Source organism: Hypomesus nipponensis, chromosome 14, assembly GCF_054491055.1.
Source record: "Hypomesus nipponensis isolate SF chromosome 14, ASM5449105v1, whole genome shotgun sequence".
Classification (NCBI taxonomy): Eukaryota; Metazoa; Chordata; class Actinopteri; order Osmeriformes; family Osmeridae; genus Hypomesus; species Hypomesus nipponensis.
The window spans coordinates 4,116,958-4,134,313 of NC_140374.1; the positions used below are offsets into that span (position 1 = coordinate 4,116,958).

General features: G+C 49.7%; 1 protein-coding gene across 1 annotated transcript; it reads right to left on the bottom strand.

Moving 5' to 3' along the window:
- Positions 1-586: 586 nt before the first annotated feature.
- smpd3 (sphingomyelin phosphodiesterase 3) lies at positions 587-9,178 on the bottom strand. Its single transcript, XM_084672211.1, has 8 exons — positions 8,688-9,178; positions 7,273-8,352; positions 4,378-4,453; positions 3,087-3,239; positions 2,790-2,879; positions 2,138-2,201; positions 1,781-1,943; positions 587-1,181 (listed from the first exon to the last, which is right to left on the bottom strand). Exons 1-8 carry the CDS (start codon positions 9,012-9,014, stop codon positions 1,080-1,082), a joined length of 2,055 nt encoding a protein of 684 aa, XP_084528337.1. The 5' UTR covers positions 9,015-9,178; the 3' UTR covers positions 587-1,079.
- Positions 9,179-17,356: the final 8,178 nt, after the last annotated feature.

A 17,356-nucleotide genomic window follows, 5' to 3' on the forward strand; every position in this document is an offset into this window, starting at 1 on the left:
TCCTCACTGTTCCGCTTTACCGACCAACCAGAGAGCGGCGTGCACCTGAAAGAAAATCTCCCTCTGAACACGATACCATACTTTTAAACAATAACCTCCGTTTACAAATGTATTAAACACAGGGGCTTGAAACTCCCTACAAAGATGGCACAGTCGCCATAGAAAGCAGTTAGAAAGACTTTAGAAAAAAGACACTTTAGCTGAGGTTCCTGGGACTGAGCAAGGAAGATGTAACGTAGAGAGAGGTTGGACGGGGCTCACAGCTGGAATGTAGGACGTCTCCAACGTTCCTTTGTTCTGCTCCTTAGCTTTGAGGGTTAGGGTTAGGGTGAGGGGAACGTTACATACAGAGATGGACAGACAGATGGATAGACAGACCGACAGAAACACGCACAGACAAGCGGGCTCAGCAAACTCATACAGACAGACACATACACACAGACAGACAGACACATACAGACAGACAGACAGACACAGACAGACAGACAGACAGACAGACACATACACACAGACAGACAGACAGACAGACAGACAGACAGACAGACACAGACAGACAGACAGACAGACAGACAGACAGACAGACACAGACAGACAGACAGACAGACAGACAGACAGACAGACAGACAGACACAGAGACAGACAAAAGGGCTTAGCAGACTCAAACAAAGGGCCAGAGATACGTAATCAGATAGTTTGCTAGTCACAGCACACTACAATCCTCAAAGGAAACCTCTCCAGCCGTAGTTATGAACGTGGATAACAGTCCTTGACAGGCAGAAACATCTAAATATCATCAACTAAGGCTTACGAACGAGAAGTAATAATTCCGGTGGACAGACAGTAGGGCTGAATCATGTGGGAGGATCCAGTCCAGCAGGAAAAGATGGGGATGGACAGTGGCCTGGCGGTGTGTGACCAGCTAGGACTATGGGTGTGTGTATGTGTCCATCCATCCATCTATGAATACATCCATCCTTTCTTTCCTTTGAGTAATTCAGGGCTCAGTCCTTATGAAAGTCTTGTTTTATCTTCCTCTCTTGTTCCCCTCTTCTTGCTGTTCCCTGGCTCTGTGGCGGTCCCTACGGCTCCTCCTCCCCTGTAGAGACTGCGAGGCGCATGGCCACAGACAGGTGGTCCGTGAGACCGGCCAGCTGCGAGATGAAGCTGAACTCCTCTATGTCCTGCAGGGGGCGACGGAAAGCTACATCAGCCTCACATCCACACACATCAACCGCAGAGTATTCACTAAGCCCATGGGAATAGATGCATAGCACAGATGATTTGCATGTGACTCAGCAAATGTGACTCAGTAGAGCTGTCCCGCTAACGACATCTATGATCGTCCCCTGAGAACGTGTGGCATTGTTTAGTTTCACCACAAGGGGGCAGCCCGGCCCCACTCTTTGAGAGTGGGACAACAGGTGAAACAGAAAGAGTGAAAGAAAAACAGAGAAGTAGAGGAGATAAGGAGGAGAGTCAAACTAAGAGAGAGAGAGAGAGAGAGAGAGAGAGAGAGAGAGAGAGAGAGAGAGAGAGAGAGAGAGAGAGAAAGCGAGAGAAAGCGAGAGAAAGCGAGAGAAAGCGAGAGAAAGCGAGAGAAGGGGGAGGGATGAAGGGAGGGAAGGACAAAGAAACATTCTATCCCTCTTCATTCGCTCTCTTACAGAAGCTATGCAAATCGCATCATTTGGTTTTCCTCCCATGAGGCACAAATCGGAATCTCCCCTCAGATGAAACAACCACAACAACAACAACAACAACAACAACAAGAGCGTCGTACCACTTTCCAGTCCTGCTGCGGGCTGTCCTCCTTGTACAGGATGTAATCTATCCTGCGACCGTTGCCCTTCAGAGGGATCTTCCTGCCCTTCTGGCTGGGGCACTGGTTCTTACTGGGGGGGAACACCAGGTATTCTTTTCTGCCCTCCTCGTTCTCCATCACCCTACACACACACACACACACACAAATACATGAACAAAGTGCACACAGAGACACCCACACAGGGTTTGTGTAGATCCTGTGGGGTTAGGATTAGTGTGTGTAAGAGTAAGTAAGGGAAGTGTATATTTATTAATAGGACACATGTACAGTGTGTAATACTTTGGGGGGAAGCGTGTTGAGCGAGAGTTGCCTTACTTCTGTAAACTCTCTGGTGAGCTGACTTCCTCATCATAAAGTCCACTGGGGTCCAGTAGTGTACCTGTTGAACACACACACACACACACACACACACTGAATCGAACAGCATAACACAGAGTTGCAGGTCCCTTTCAGAACCCCATAATGGATCATAACAGCACAACATCAACATATCATATTATCCCAATATCAAAATAATATACAGCATGTATTTATATATGTCATATGACAATACGGAACTATATAATTTAACACAATATACTGTAATCCTACATTATAATAACTGATGCACTGTAAACACCCTCCCTGTCTCTCTGTCCTGTTCTGACCCTCACTTTGGAGTCTCCATGCGTCAGTGTCCTAAATAACTTGCTCCGGTCTTCAGAACCCCATCCAGACCCAAACTAAAAACCTCCCCAGAGAACCGCCCGCAGGCCTGGTGCTGTGTCTCTATCTTTGAAGGATATTTAGGTCTACACATCACAGTGTGGAGCCAGACTTTGCAACTTTCTAATTTAGCATCTTAGAAGCCCAGGATAGCTCCTTCGCCATCCCCCAGTCTCCAGAACTGCCCCAAACCTGTAAGTGTCATCACCACAATGTCACAGCATATGTGGGTGTGTGTTAGTGTGTGTGTGTGTACACTCACCCAGGGCCCATGGCTTGTCCTCCCCTGGCCCCTGGCGACAGGGGTCCTTGTACTGGGTGAAGAGTGCATGCTGCTGCTCCAGCTTGTCCTCTGCAACACAACAACACAACCCAGATACACAGACCGCTACGCGCAAAGACGCACACGCAAACACACAGACCGGCATGTGTAGAATCAGGAACACGCATGCACACAACAACAAGACATGACACGGCCATCACATACAGACACACACACACGTGCACACCACACACACACGTGCACAAGACACACACACACACAAACGGAGCGTGTTACCTGAGGAGCAGTTGTCGAAGTTGAGGTCACCCAGGACAACATCAAAGGCCACCTGGTCTTCCTTCTCGTCCGAGGGGCGGGACGTCGCCTTGCGGAACTCCTCCCCCCACTCCAGGAGCAGGTCCAACTGCTCACAGCGCACAGCTGCATCTCCTGGGGGAGGGGGAGGGGGTGCAGAGGACGGGGGAGGGGGAGGGGGGAGGGGAGAAGGGGGTGCAGAGGACGGGGGAGGGAAGAAGTGGGAGGGGGTGCAGAGGAGGGGGGAGGGGAGAAGGGGGAGGGGGTGCAGAGGAGGGGGAAGGGGATAAGTGGGAGGGGGTGCAGAGGAGGAGGGAGGGGAGAAGTGGGAGGGGGTGGAGAGGAGGGGGGAGGGGATAAGCGGGAGGGGGTGCAGAGGAGGAGGGAGGGGAGAAGTGGGAGGGGGTGGAGAGGAGGGGGGAGGGGATAAGCGGGAGGGGGTGCAGAGGAGGAGGGAGGGGAGAAGTGGGAGGGGGTGGAGAGGAGGGGGGAGGGGATAAGTGGGAGGGGGTGGAAGGAAACAGAGCAGCTTCAGTGGGTGCAGCCTCCAGAGAACCGGAGACAGGCTCCCCAGTCAAACTCATGTTCAACTGCATGCTCTCTGGGGGTCAGTGGACACACACACCTATAGGCCCCCCCATCCCACACACACGCAAACACACACATATACACACACACAAATATATAAAGGCTACCACTACGAAGGATGAGATCATCCTTCAATTAAAATCTTCCAACAAAGAATTGTCCTTCATTATCCCTTGCATTAGTAGGTCTCTCCCCCGGTTTCAACTCCATCCCCCTTCTTCTCTCTCTCTCCTTTCCACCCCATATTTGAAGTGTGTGTTTAGAAATAGCTTGTGGTCTATAATTATCTATGCCAGCAGACTGTGGGGTGTGGGAGGAGCCAGTAATAGCAGAGAAATCAGTCTTGGTGAAGAATGAGACACGGCGACCGGCAGCTTTAAATAGGACTCTCTGACGCCAGACACAGTGGGAGCGTGTCGCCATGGGAACCGGGGATGTGCGGGGGTGTGCATGCGTCTCTTCTCCTGCTGCTTTCAGGCAGAGAAGGCTGGTTGGGGTGTTCGGCTACAGTCACACACCCACCCCCCAAAAAAACATGCACTCACAGCAGCATTCACACACACACACACACACACACACACACACACACACACACACACACACACACACACACACACACACACACACACGTACATGAACACACTGCACCAACACACTGTGGAGTGGCTCTGACAGCCCTATGTACCTTCGATGGCATGGAGGTGGGTACAGGTGAGATATCCCACAACCCTCTGCTCCTGGTGAGAGGTGCCCACCTGGACCTGCAGAGACCAGGGAGGAAGCAGAGACATCTGGTAACCACATCCCACGGTTGAAATCAATATTGTCCTGTCGCGCACCACGTTGTGGATCATTCGTTTACCTAAACAGATTCTAATGGAACAGTAAAGGGTAATGGAAACCAAACTATATAACAATGCTGCAAGAGACCTGTGTGGTGACAGAGCACTTTGCTGCTATCGGATCCATTTATCTCCACCAGGGGATCAAGGCTGTGCTTGTTGAACGGAGGGGAGAAGGAGTAATGTCATGTGGGAGAAGGCTGCCTCCTCGAGAGTTGTCTGGAGAGGCTCAAGCCAAGAGACTGGACCAATCACAGGGCTGCTCTCATGGCAAGAGAATCGGTACCCAATGAAAAACCACAACACAGCCCTGGTTCCGGTAACTAGACATTAACATTTAGGATTCCTTTCTCGATACCTACATTCAGTGACTTTCTTTCATCTGAGATTAGCAGCATTCGTTTAATGAGGCCGTAATAAAGCCCATGTATCAGACGTCATCCAACCACTCCCAGATCAACACTGCAAGCCTGAGGGCTATACTGGAGCCCCTGTCAGCCATTAACTACTTTCCTTCTTTCCTCTGATCATCCCCCTTTCTCCTGTCAGTTATCGTTATCCCCTTCTCCAGCTAGAATCAACTCCCTTCTCTCTCCATTTTCCCTCTCTCCTTTCAACTCGCTCTCGCTGCCCTTGTTTCCTCCTCTCTCCCCTGCTCTCCATCTTGTCCTGGGTCGTGGTGTATGAATATTTTAGGGGCTTAGCCATGCTTGGGTTGGTGTGGGGGCTCAGCAACAAGCCATAAGGGATTCAGCAGGCTCTGAACTGGTTATTGTTGTTGTGTGTGTGTCTAGTGTGTGTATTCCAGTGCTCGTTCTCATTAAAAAACAACATTGAATTGAAGGTAATGAAAATCGCTCTATGGATGTTATGGTATAAAGTAATGTTACATTAGAAACAGTATAAAGACAGCATAAAATGAGCATGCTGCCCTGACTCTCTTCCCTGTAACATAGCCCTAACACACTACCCTACCCTGCAACCTATTTCCTAACATGTTGCCCTAGCCGAACATGCTACTCTGACCCTAACGTTCAGCTCTAACCAAACACACTGCCCCGTAAACTATACCTACCGTGGTACCCTAACTTAATAGATGTAAGCCTCTATCATAGGGCCGGCCCAAGCCTTTATGGGGCCTTAAGCAAAATAGATTCGGGGGCCCCTCGGCGTCGCTTATCATTGCCGACAAAAAAATAATGATATATACATTTTTACATAATACAATAAACTGTCATTTCATTTGCTCTTGGGGGCCCTCTGGTGGCCACAGGGGCCCTGAGCAGCCGCTTAGTTCGCTTATGCCTTGGGCCGGCCCTGCTCTATCATGCTCAGGGTTCATTTAGAGTAGAGTAGAGCCAAGACCAGGGTCCCACTGCGTAGACCAGGAAGCCATATGAATGGCACTGGTTGACCCCTCCTAAAAGGTAATCGAAGCATGAGGCACATCCTGTCTGTGTCCTCAGGGTTTAACTCATGCCCTGTGCACGTGTGTACACACACAGACACACACACACACACACCCTATACACCACAGCCCTCCTTCACCACACACACACACACCCTATACACCACAGCCCTCCTTCACCCATGCCCTCAGTGGTTAAATAATAATACACTAGATAAATATTGAGACCGAACAGCTTTAATTACTGCCTTTCTCATTCTTCAGAGGAACATTTTTAATTAATACTCACACTCAAATTTCCCTCCCCATATCTCCCCTCTCTTGCTCTTTCCCTCCTTGTCTCTCGCGCTGTCTCTCCTATCCGTCTCTCTTCTCCCTCTTTCCCCCTCGGTTTCTCCCTAGTGACACAGCCAGAACAGGGTGTTGATCTCTAATGGCTGTGAGACACTGACCCCCCCCCCAGCAGCACTGTGATGAGAGCCCTACTGTGAGAGCTCTGAGGTACAAGAGCACGTTGCTGGGGTTCACAGACCTGCCAGCATCCCTACAGCTCCTCTCATCAATGTTTTTCTTCCAGACACACACTCCCCACACACATACGGCGCGCCACACACACACACACACATGCTGATCCGACATCGGCATCATGTTGCCGGGAGGTGCTGAGTTGACCCAGCAGGTCTTGGCTCTCTGCCAGCCTCTGAACACAGTGGTGAGAGGGGGGGATTAATGGACGCTAACCCTGACAACGCTCTGCCCTCACGCGTCACACACTCTCACAAACACACGGCTGTGGAGGTTGGTGCTTTTGCCCTGCAGTAATGTAGCATTTCATCTGAGACGGAATTGGCCGAAGGAAAAGGAAGCCTTTGTTTGCCATTTTCATATCCTCAACTTAAATTGCAAAAAGAGAGAGATAAAGAGAGAGAGAGAGTGTGAGAGAGAGAGAGAGAGAGAGAGAGAGAGAGAGAGAAAGAGAGAGAGAGAGACAAGCAGAGGGAAAGATGCATATAGAGGAGAAACACAAAAAGAATGGGGGAAAGGAAGTGACAAAGAAAGAAAGAAAAACAGAAAGAAAGCAAGACCGAGTACAACAAACACTGCTTTTAATAATTTAGCGTAATTCTTTGTTCCGAGAATTCTGTCCTATACAGCAGAGAATCCACTTAGACACTGCTGAGGGCAGCTGTGTGTGTAGGAACCCAGTCTGGAGACTGTTCACTGTGGCAAACACTGGGTGTCAGCACTGGAAGTGGGATCAACTTAAAGTCCTGAGCAAAGAAGGTATCTGCTAGCAGGGTCTGTATGACAGAGATAATGAGGAGCTGACCTTGGCAAAGAGGACTCCCTTGGCAGCCAGGGCATCCTCTCCACGCCCGTTGGGAAAGCACTCGTAATGGGCATCCAGGATTGGGTAGCGACTGGCCAACAGTAGGCCGCTGTTCAGGAACTTGAAGTGCGAGCAGCAGTGCCTCCAGCCGTAGCTGCCCACGTCACTCAGCACGAAGGGGAAATAGCGGTGAAGCTGGCCCCGAAGCCTGGAGGTGGAAGTGTGGTCAAAGACTTCCTGTAAGCACAGGAAATCCAGGTTGGCGGGGAAAAAGGCAGAGATATCGTGATCGAATCCGTCCTCGCCGTGGCGACGCTTGCGTCCCGTCGGCCGCTTGAAGACGGACGTGCGGTGGGAGAGGGTGTTGTTGGACGACACGGCCCCCGTGCCGCCGCCGCCTGCGCCTCCGTCGCCGTGGAAACGGGTCAGGGACTCCCGGGAGGCGGTGCGGCTGTTGATGCTGCAGGAGTCCCCGCCTCCTTCGACGCCCCCGGGGGGTTTCCCCGCCTCCTCCTCCTCGTCCAGGGGGGGGTCAGGCTCGGGGGCGCTGATGCTGATCTGCACCCCGCTGCTGGGGATGGGATGCAGGGGGCAGTCCGAGCTGTTCTGACCCCCGGCAGAGTGGAGGGGGCAGTCTGCCGAGTCGTCCCCGGCGCCACCAGAGTGCAGGGGGCAGTCGGGGGAAGGAGCGCCCCCTGGCGGGTGGATGGGGCAGTCTGCGGAGCCCTGCTCTCCATTGGGGTGGAGAGGGCAGTCAGCCTGGGGCTCAGCCTCGGCGGCGGCAGAGGGTGTGTTTTCGGGGCGCTGGTCGAGGGACGAGGTGCGTCTGAAGCCCGTGGCGAGGCTGGAGAAGGAGGCGGCGCTGATGGACGTGTTGGTGGGGGAATCGATGTAGATCTTGATCTGCGGTCGGCTGGCGCCGCTGCGGATGCGGCGGCCCACCTCGCGGGCGCGTCGCTGGGTGTCGGACAGGTTGTTGAAGCGAGCCAGGGAGTCCGGCAGCAGGCACACGTTGGCGCTGCCGAAGCAGAAACTCCGTCCCTGAGGTCTCCATTCGCTGAGACCGGCTCCGGCTCCGCCCTGTCCAAAGTACAACACAGCGCTTTAGTTCCCACGAGCTTGGAGAGAACACACACCGACAAAAAGACACTCTACTACCCGACACACAGTCAAGTGAATATGGCGTGCATGCAGCGGGATTACTAACAATTTACAGTCTGTTTATATGTGGTGAGGTTGTGGACGGTCATGTTCATCAATAAATACCAAGTCTGTCACTGACAGACACTTCTTCTTTTTAAACCACCATGTCGCATTTCATAACGCTCATAAAAGGAAAAGAATGGTGTTTTGGTGGAAATTCGACACGCAAATCGAAAGCTCCAAAGAGGCCGGCGTAGGCTTCAGCTCCTCACCTGCTCGGCATGGTGCTTGTCTGGGCGGCAGTGCGTGTAGAGGTAGGGCGTCCTGACGGCCTGCAGCGGCGCCCACAACAGGAAGCCCAGGAGGGCGAGGGGCAGCGAGGCCAGGAACAGGAGCAGGTAGAAAGGCGCCGACACCAGGAGGCACAGCGTCAGGAAGGAGCAGGGGTCCTGGGAGCGCCGATGCTTCTCCAGAGAGGTGGCCACGCACGACGCCAGCAGGCGGTCCAGCAGCCAATAGGAGGGGAACACCATGGCCCAAGAGAGGCCGTCCAGGAAGGACAGGAAGCCGCTGGCGTAGGGGGAGCCGTGGAGGACCATGGTGACCTCACACGCGAACCACGCCGCTCACACGATCCACAGTTCTGTTCTGACTGCCAAACAGGAGGCCAACGTAAAAAATGTCAAAAGGAAAAGAAAAAAAAAGTATGATGACGTCACCCTCCCCCATGAATGGAGAAACACTACATGACACTACATGATGTGCTCTCGGTCTTCACTTTCACCCAGAGGCTATTTCCTCCTCTGTGTGTGAGAGGTTCACCCCCACCCACCCCCCTCCCCTCAGCAGTGCCGCCCCCCACAGGACCACGGAGGTACTACAGTCTCTGGATGGGTGTCGTCATCGTGTGGTGGGCCGTCAAGAGCCAGTGGGAGCCTCCATCTCTGCCTCAGAATCTGCCAAGAACAAAGAGAGATGGGCGTGAACAAAAGCAAGACTTCCTGTCTCTATGTCGAGAAACGGGAAGTGAAAGCAACAGAAAGACATCGTGAGGGAGTAACATGGGTGGGATCATGTGACTGCTACTTGACTGTTTAATGTTTGTCGATTCACTCTGCATTGTCATCTTTAAAGTTAAGGTCATGTCAAAGGCATCACTGTCATCTGAACCGTTATTGTGCTGTTATTGGCTCTTGTGCTCCCTGGCTCCTCCCCTGCCTCCCCTGGCTCCTCCCAGGGTAACCTCCTGTCAGATATTTCCAGTACTATATGATGATCAGATGTAATATGCTTAATGCATTTCACTAAATGACGATGGGCCAAACCATATGACATGGCATAGAGCGAGCAGAAAGAGATAGACAGACAGAAAGAAAGAGGCCTACTTCTCTACTACTTCGTCCGACCTGTCCAAATCACCTCCCCCACCTTATCTCTCCATCTCTCCATCACCCCCCCCCCCCCTACCCTGACAGACTGACTCCTGACCCCACAGAAGGACAGATGGGGGCGGTGGGAGTTTCTCCATCCTGTACTAATCCGGCACGCTGAACAGACATAGAGAGGACCATTGTGTTTTCCTTCGGGGTGATAAAACATATTGTCTCTGCGACCTCCTTTGCAATTCTCTTTCACTTTCATTCACTTTGAGTCGCTCTTTCTATCGGTTGTTTTCTATATCTTGAATCCGAAATGGGTTTTATAACTGCGACTTTCTGTCTCTCTATAATCCTGACATTGTGTGTCGGCGTATTTCGTTCTGTTTCTAACAGACATTCAAATACCATAAACGCAGCACAGGCTTACAGTACTTTTTCCTGACTTGTAGACATCTTGTCTAGACAAGACCTATCTCTACAAATAATTCATAGACCAACACTCCAGCGTACTAAGAGACGCAAATTCACTGTGACAAACCAAGAGTGCAACCACACACACAGAAACGCACACAAACATTCACTCAGTGCATTTCGAGACTCGTGTCAGTAAGAATCTTGTCTATGGCCCTGTGGTGGGTTGCTGTGTCCAGGGCTGAGGGGGCCAGGCCCATGACGCTGGGCCTGTCTCACTGACGAGGCCTGGGTTAGGGTTAGTGAACAGACAGGCAGGCAGACAGAGAGACATACTTGCAGACCAACAGACAGGTTCGTAGGAAATGTCTAGTCAGACTGGGTGCTCTTCTGTCACATTCTCTCCAGATCTGTTTCGACAACATCCTCCGCCACAGAATCAATACTGTCTAACAATGGTCAACGTGTGTGCGTGTGTGCGTGTGCATGCTTGTGTGTCATAGTGCATGCATGCGTGTATGACAATGAATGTGTTCAAAAGCTTAGTTGTATTTGTGCAACCATGTGTGTGTGTCTGCATGAGAGAGAAAGCGTGTGGTGTGTATGCTGAAGAGGTTAAGGACTTGCCTTTGTGAGTGATCCACTCTGTGTGAGTATCTGGTTAACCAGAAGGTCAATTGAGCTCCATCCTTTGGTTTTAGGGCTTTTCTTTTCCTTCATTATGAATGAAGAACAATACAGGGGAGAGTAAACCGCTGTATTGAGAGTAATGACTAACAGGCAATGCACACACACACGTTCAGGACACACGCAGACTCTTTCTCAGTTGTTCACACCTAAACACAGCACTGAGGAGATGTTGTCTAGGCCTGGGATGTGGTATGGCTAATATTGAAATTGTGAGTTTACCATATCCCTGCTCACCCTCTCCATATCTCTCTCTCTCTTTCTACAACATTTTTGTATTTCATCTTCCTGATTTGAAATCTCTCTTGTGCATAAGGTTCTTTTTAGTGATAATCTCTTTCTCACTTTGTATGAATTCCCCCTTTCCATCTGTCCTTTCGTTCTTCCTTGTATTCCACAACCATCCATCCAGCCAGCCAGTAAGCTACTCAGCCAGCCTGCCAGCCTGCCAGAGAGCAAGCGCAAGGAATTTCAGTTGTCATGGTGACCCAGTCACATTGTCTTAGGAGCTGTGCTAGTGTGGCCTGTCAGTGTCTGGGTCTGGCTCTGCCCACCTAACGCACTCACACGGAGGCTGACATACAGTAGGTATATCTGAGCCTGCAACAGCAGCATGTCTTAGTACTGCTCCAGAGCCCTATGGCCAACCAGGATGGCCGGTCCAGCATGAGCACTATGCTGTTTTCAGTCATGACAGCTATCTCTCACTATTCCGCGCTCATGTCAAGATCAATCTATTTGTGTCTTGTTGCTTTTGGCCCCCCAAGTAAATGTCTGTGTGTCCCAGGTTTGTTTCGGCGGGTTCAGGAACGTTCTCATCCTGATAGGACACGGGGTCAGAATGGGTCATCCTTTCTTTTCTTTTTCACACCGTCTGTCTCTCTCAGTTTCTTCCGAGTGTGCTTCCTCTTTCTCTCTTTCTTCGCCTTCCTCTTTCGCTGTCAATTACGCTCTCTCCCCCTCGTGTCTCTCTCGCTCTCGTTATAGTCAGTGGGATCTGGTCCTGGCGTAATTTAGTTCTAACGCTGTCTGAGAAAACGGATAATGCCATCACTATTACCCACAATGCAATCAGCCTCGTAACCCAATCAGCTTCTCCTGTCACCTGCTCTCCGAGCAGCATCCCTCTCCGACATGGCGAGAGGGGATGGAGCGAATGAGAGACAGAGAGAAGCAGAGAAATAGACATACAAAGCCGTGCATGGCAGAAGTACAGTTTTGCAAGTCCTGCCTGGCATGTCATGGGGGGATTATGATGATGACTCAGATTTACTCAGCATGCTGGTGGCGAGCAGCCCAAATGGATGCACACATCCCCCTTGCACTAAATATACCTACATTTAGATCACACTGAATCAATAGTGTGTTCCACATGCAGCCTTCCCTTACCCTTTCACAAACGTGCGCACAAACACACACACATGCACATCAACACACACACACACGCACACACACGCAACACACATATCCAGAGAAGCACATGGACAAACATGAACCCTCACACTTACACACATGCATTCGCATACTGTGCATACAAACACACACACACACACACAGAACACGTGACCTTTCTGCCTGTCCTCCCCCTCTCCCACAGTGCTGAACTTTGACCCCAGCCTCCCAGCCCAGCCTCTGGTTGGGTTCTCTTCAGCCTCCAGCCTGACAACATTCCCCCTCCCGAGTTTAGTCACTCACTGTGCATTAACACGTCAATATAAGCACACACACAGTGCAAACACATACATGAACACACACACACAACTCTAAAACAAACATGTTTTGCGAGGCTGACTGATTCTTAACCCAGTATGCTCTAGAGACACATATGGATCGCTCCGGTCATTGATTTGTTCTACATCTGTCGTGTTAACAGCTCCTGCTGATCTCACCATGTCCAAACAGTCTCAACAACACAACAACACAACCTCCAGTTGACATCACACTGCCAGGAACAACCTCTTTACGTGCAGTGCGGAAGGACAGTGCTGGATGTGACTGGAATGAAATGTAAAGTGTTCCTGAAAGGCCAAAGGTACAGTAGAACGTAGCTCAATGCACTTTGCTTGAATGCCACGTCACTGTGGAGGAGGGGGAAACAGAACAGAATAGCCGATAGTGCTTATGTAAAAGATGAAGGTTTGACGGAGGCAGCTTTACAGAATCCATAGTATAATGTGCATGCACTCGTGTATGACAGACCTAAACCAAGACTGCAAAGAAAACCAAGCTAAGTACCACTGATAAATCACTAGAGACTAAATGGTTGATATACAAGTATATACCAGGAAGAAGAGATCTTCTGGAACAAAGAGAGAGAGGCGTTAAGTGGAGAAGAGAAGAGATGAAGAGAAGCGGGGGGGAAAAGATAGAGAGGAGGAGAGATAGAGAGGAGGAGAGAGAGAGGAGGAGAGATAAGGAGAAAGAGAGATAGAGAGGAGGAGAGAGAGAGAGGAGGAGAGATAAAGAGAAAGAGAGATAGAGAGGAGGAGAGAGAGAGAGGAGGAGAGATAAAGAGAAAGAGAGATAGAGAGGAGGAGAGATAGAGAGGAGGAGAGAGAGAGGAGGAGAGATAAAGAGAAAGATAAAGAGAGGAGGAGAGATAAGGAGAAAGAGAGATAGACAGGAGGAGAGATAGACAGGAGGAGAGATAGACAGGAGGAGAGATAGACAGGAGGAGAGATAGACAGGAGGAGAGATAGAGAGGATGAGAGACAGAGAGGATGAGAGATAAAGAGAAAGAGAGATAGACAGGAGGAGAGATAGAGAGGAGGAGAGAGAGAGGAGGAGAGATAAAGAGAAAGATAAAGAGAGGAGGAGAGATAAGGAGAAAGAGAGATAGACAGGAGGAGAGATAGACAGGAGGAGAGATAGACAGGAGGAGAGATAGAGAGGATGAGAGACAGAGAGGATGAGAGATAAAGAGAAAGAGAGATAGACAGGAGGAGAGATAGAGAGGAGGAGAGAGAGAGGAGGAGAGATAGAGAGGATGAGAGAGAGAGAGGAGGGCAGAACACAGTGTGTCTGGAGAGTGAGGTAGGGGTTGTCAAGGAAACGGCCAAAAGTTCAGGCGACAGCAAACACAGGTAAGTGGTTGGGATGTGACAAACCTGACTCAGAGAGAGAATGAAATCGAGAGAAATGGGGGAAGAGAAAACATTGAAGGTACAAAAAAAGTACTTTCATTTGTTCAAGAGGGGGAAAGAAAACCGTCCACTAGTGCAAACACAGTCAGCAAAGCATCATATCGGGCCCAAACCTGGATTTGACCAGAAATGTCCTCAATGAGCGGAGGAAAAAAGCAGGAAGCCAGCAAGACAGCAGTGGTCGCCATGGTCCCATGGCAGGACGGAGGACAGAGGGACAGCAGGGTCAGTCATGACCTCATGCAGCCTTTAGTCTGTCTGAGTGCTAATGGGACAACACAGCCTGCCACGTGAGCTCAGCCTTGTTTAGCCTGTAACTAGCTACTGGTCAGAGCAAAAGGAAACACGCACACATACATCACAAACAGACACCAAAACAAACACATTCTCAAATGTACACACATCCTTACATACACACGACAGGGTTATTGAGGTCACCTCATGGCTAGGGTAATGAGAGAGCATGCCAGTGTTTCCAGAGGGATGAAGCCACACCCTACTGCACACACTCACACACACACACACACACACATACACACACACACACAACCATGTACATATATTTACACATCAATACTTCAGACTGTACACGTACACATATGCATGACCGCAAACCACACCACCTCACCCAACTCACCCACCCATGCGGCACTGTAATTTGACATACAATCATGCACATGCAGACTGGGGCTGCCGGGGGAAACATACTCTGTCTAATGACATAGCAAAGCTGTGGCTGGGTCCAACCTGCCAGTGTATGTGGGTGGTTGAGTGAATGAATGGGTGAACACAGGGCATGGAGGAGCCAAGGAAGGACTCCCTTGATCAAGGCTGTCTGTGACACACACAAAGACACACACATGGACGCACGCACACACACACAGACATGCATGGAGGCCCACACATGCACAAGCCTGTAAACGCATACACGTGTACCCACACGAACATGCAAACACACAGATGAACGAGAGCATGACACACACACTCTGACAGACGTGTACCACACACATACGTGTAAGATTAACTCAACGAAACGTCAAATCCTCCCCCATCACAGGGTCATGTTTTGCTACTGTACCAGTGGAGGACACATAATCTCTCTGTGTTCACACAGCCTGTTCACACAACCCTGCCAACAGCAGCCAGGACCCTTGCTGCCTCCGTATGTCTGCCTGTCTCTCTGACACACACTCACTCACACACACACACACACACCTCGCTGAATCTTTCCTGTACCTTGTCTTTTCCCCTCTTTTAAAATTGTCACGACGTCTCTCTCTCCCCTCTTTCTCCTAGACACAAGTGCGAACCATCACACACTGAACACACACGGTCATCCATGCCCAAGACACACCGAACAGACTGACGCTGAACAATGTTGGTTTAATCTATGGAAATCTAGTCTGAGATTTGCGGGCAACAGAGGGACAGTAATCAGTCTGCTGGTGTTCTTCACGGGGAGCTTAAAGCGACAGAAGACATTTGAGTCGTGTTCTTTTTTCCTACACTTTCTATCATTTATGGCTTGAAACTTGCGTGTGTTCCAAGGCCATTAAAGTACTATACTGTGGATTATACTTGGTGAGCTCCGGATCCAGAGAAAGCGCAAGAAATCAAAACAGTACATGTTTTCTTACAAATACCTGAGGTGCACTTTGCAAGTCTGGCTCACTAGGTCGCCACCCTCTGACTGTGTTCCAGCCGTTTCAATGACTAAATGAAACATTACATTTCTAAGAGAACAGAAAAAGAGATTGTTTTGGGCACACTAGTCCACACTGTGAACCCGTTTGGCTAGCCTCACGCTCCACCCTGGTAACACTGACAGAGGGAGTGGAGAAACACAGGAAGGGAAGCAGACGGCAGATGGGGAAATGGCACAGAGAAAGAGAGAGAAGGAGGAGGATGAGTGAGAGACTGGAAAGATGGAGACTGAGGGACAAAGACATGGACAGAAATATATTGTATAAGACAGAAAGTCGAGACAAATGGTTAGAATGGATGAAAAATGAAAAAAAAGGGAAGAGGAAGGGGAGTATAGAATAGCCTCGCCAATTACAGCATCCTCAAGTCCTCAAGGCAAAGTTTTTTTATCTAACAATAATAATACTCGATGAGTAAAAACAGTGTGACTCGAAGAAACAATGAAATATCACAGGGATTTTACTAGGAGTAGAATATCACCCTTTAATAGACCATTCCAGCTAACATGGCTGACTGACTTTCTGAAGAGACAGCTATTTGTGTTTGTACGCACTTCTGTTGTATTGCTGCTCTATAGCTTAAAGGCCTTCGTTAGACATTGGCCTTAATTACAGTGAGCAGGCTCTGGCTAAAGGAACAGAATGACTGGCAGTCAGGTAGTAATAATGCCACACCAGGTGTCATCTCTCACTCTTAGAGGGACAGAGCATTGCCGTGTCTTCATCTATGAGTTCCATAGCAGTTAGGAGACAGGATGATGCCAGCTTGGGCTATAAAGCAGTGAAACAAACCTACAGCTGGATGTTTTGAGGCTGGTTTTTAATCATCACAGTAACAGGGGTCTTACTTACACCAGGACATACGCCACAGAAACGGTTACTAAGAACAGACAGAGCATTACAGGTTAAGAGACCGAATCCTTGTCAGCTATCAGGTGTCATGTCGGAACTGGAGCCCCCTGAGACCCAACAACCCACTTGATTCTTTTCTAAGAAAGAGAGAGGAAGGGGCAGAAGAAGTGAGAGAGATAGATAGATAGTTGTATGCCCCTGACTCCTTTTCACCACGTCAGCTAAAGAGGCGATCAGAGACTATCGCAGGGAGCAGCTTGTTCATAGCCGCGGAGCCACACCTACAGTACAGCACCAGAGCAGATCCTCTGATGGACGATTCTCTGTCCATAGCATTCTGTTGGGTGGCACACAATGTCAGTCTTTCACCTTCGCATAGATACGTTTCTATTTCCGTGTGTAGGCTATAGTTGAATCCTATAAGGAGAGCGAAATGTGATTATCTGAAGGCTTTCTTCCGGAAATAATTATTGTATCACACAATGTGCCCCTGTTTGTTTTCATTTGAAATTGGTAGAGTTAAGGAATATACTTGTATAGATCTAAATTACTTCTATCCACCCACCCAAGTGAGTTTCGCCCGCCGAATTTCCAAATAAGCCACCCTACCTCGGTCAACGACTGTGCCACATCTAGGCTGCAAGCAGAGTTGATCACCCATCACAATAATACTGGGAACCCAAACATCTGGAGCTGCAACAACGTATTCTTCAAATGAGGATGAGAAATAGTTGTTTCTTTTATGGTAAATTGGCATTTTTTTTAT

Bases quoted from the DNA above. Each gene is read 5' to 3' on its own strand.
- smpd3 (XM_084672211.1), bottom strand. From the start codon at position 9,014: ATGGTCCTCCACGGCTCCCCCTACGCCAGCGGCTTCCTGTCCTTCCTG. The intron at 4,454-7,272 runs GTCAGCTCCTCA...TGGTCTCTGCAG, and splicing joins AGGGAGTCCTCTTTGCCAAG to GTCCAGGTGGGCACCTCTCA. The intron at 1,182-1,780 runs GTACGACGCTCT...CGCCCCCTGCAG, and splicing joins CGCAGCAGGACTGGAAAGTG to GACATAGAGGAGTTCAGCTT.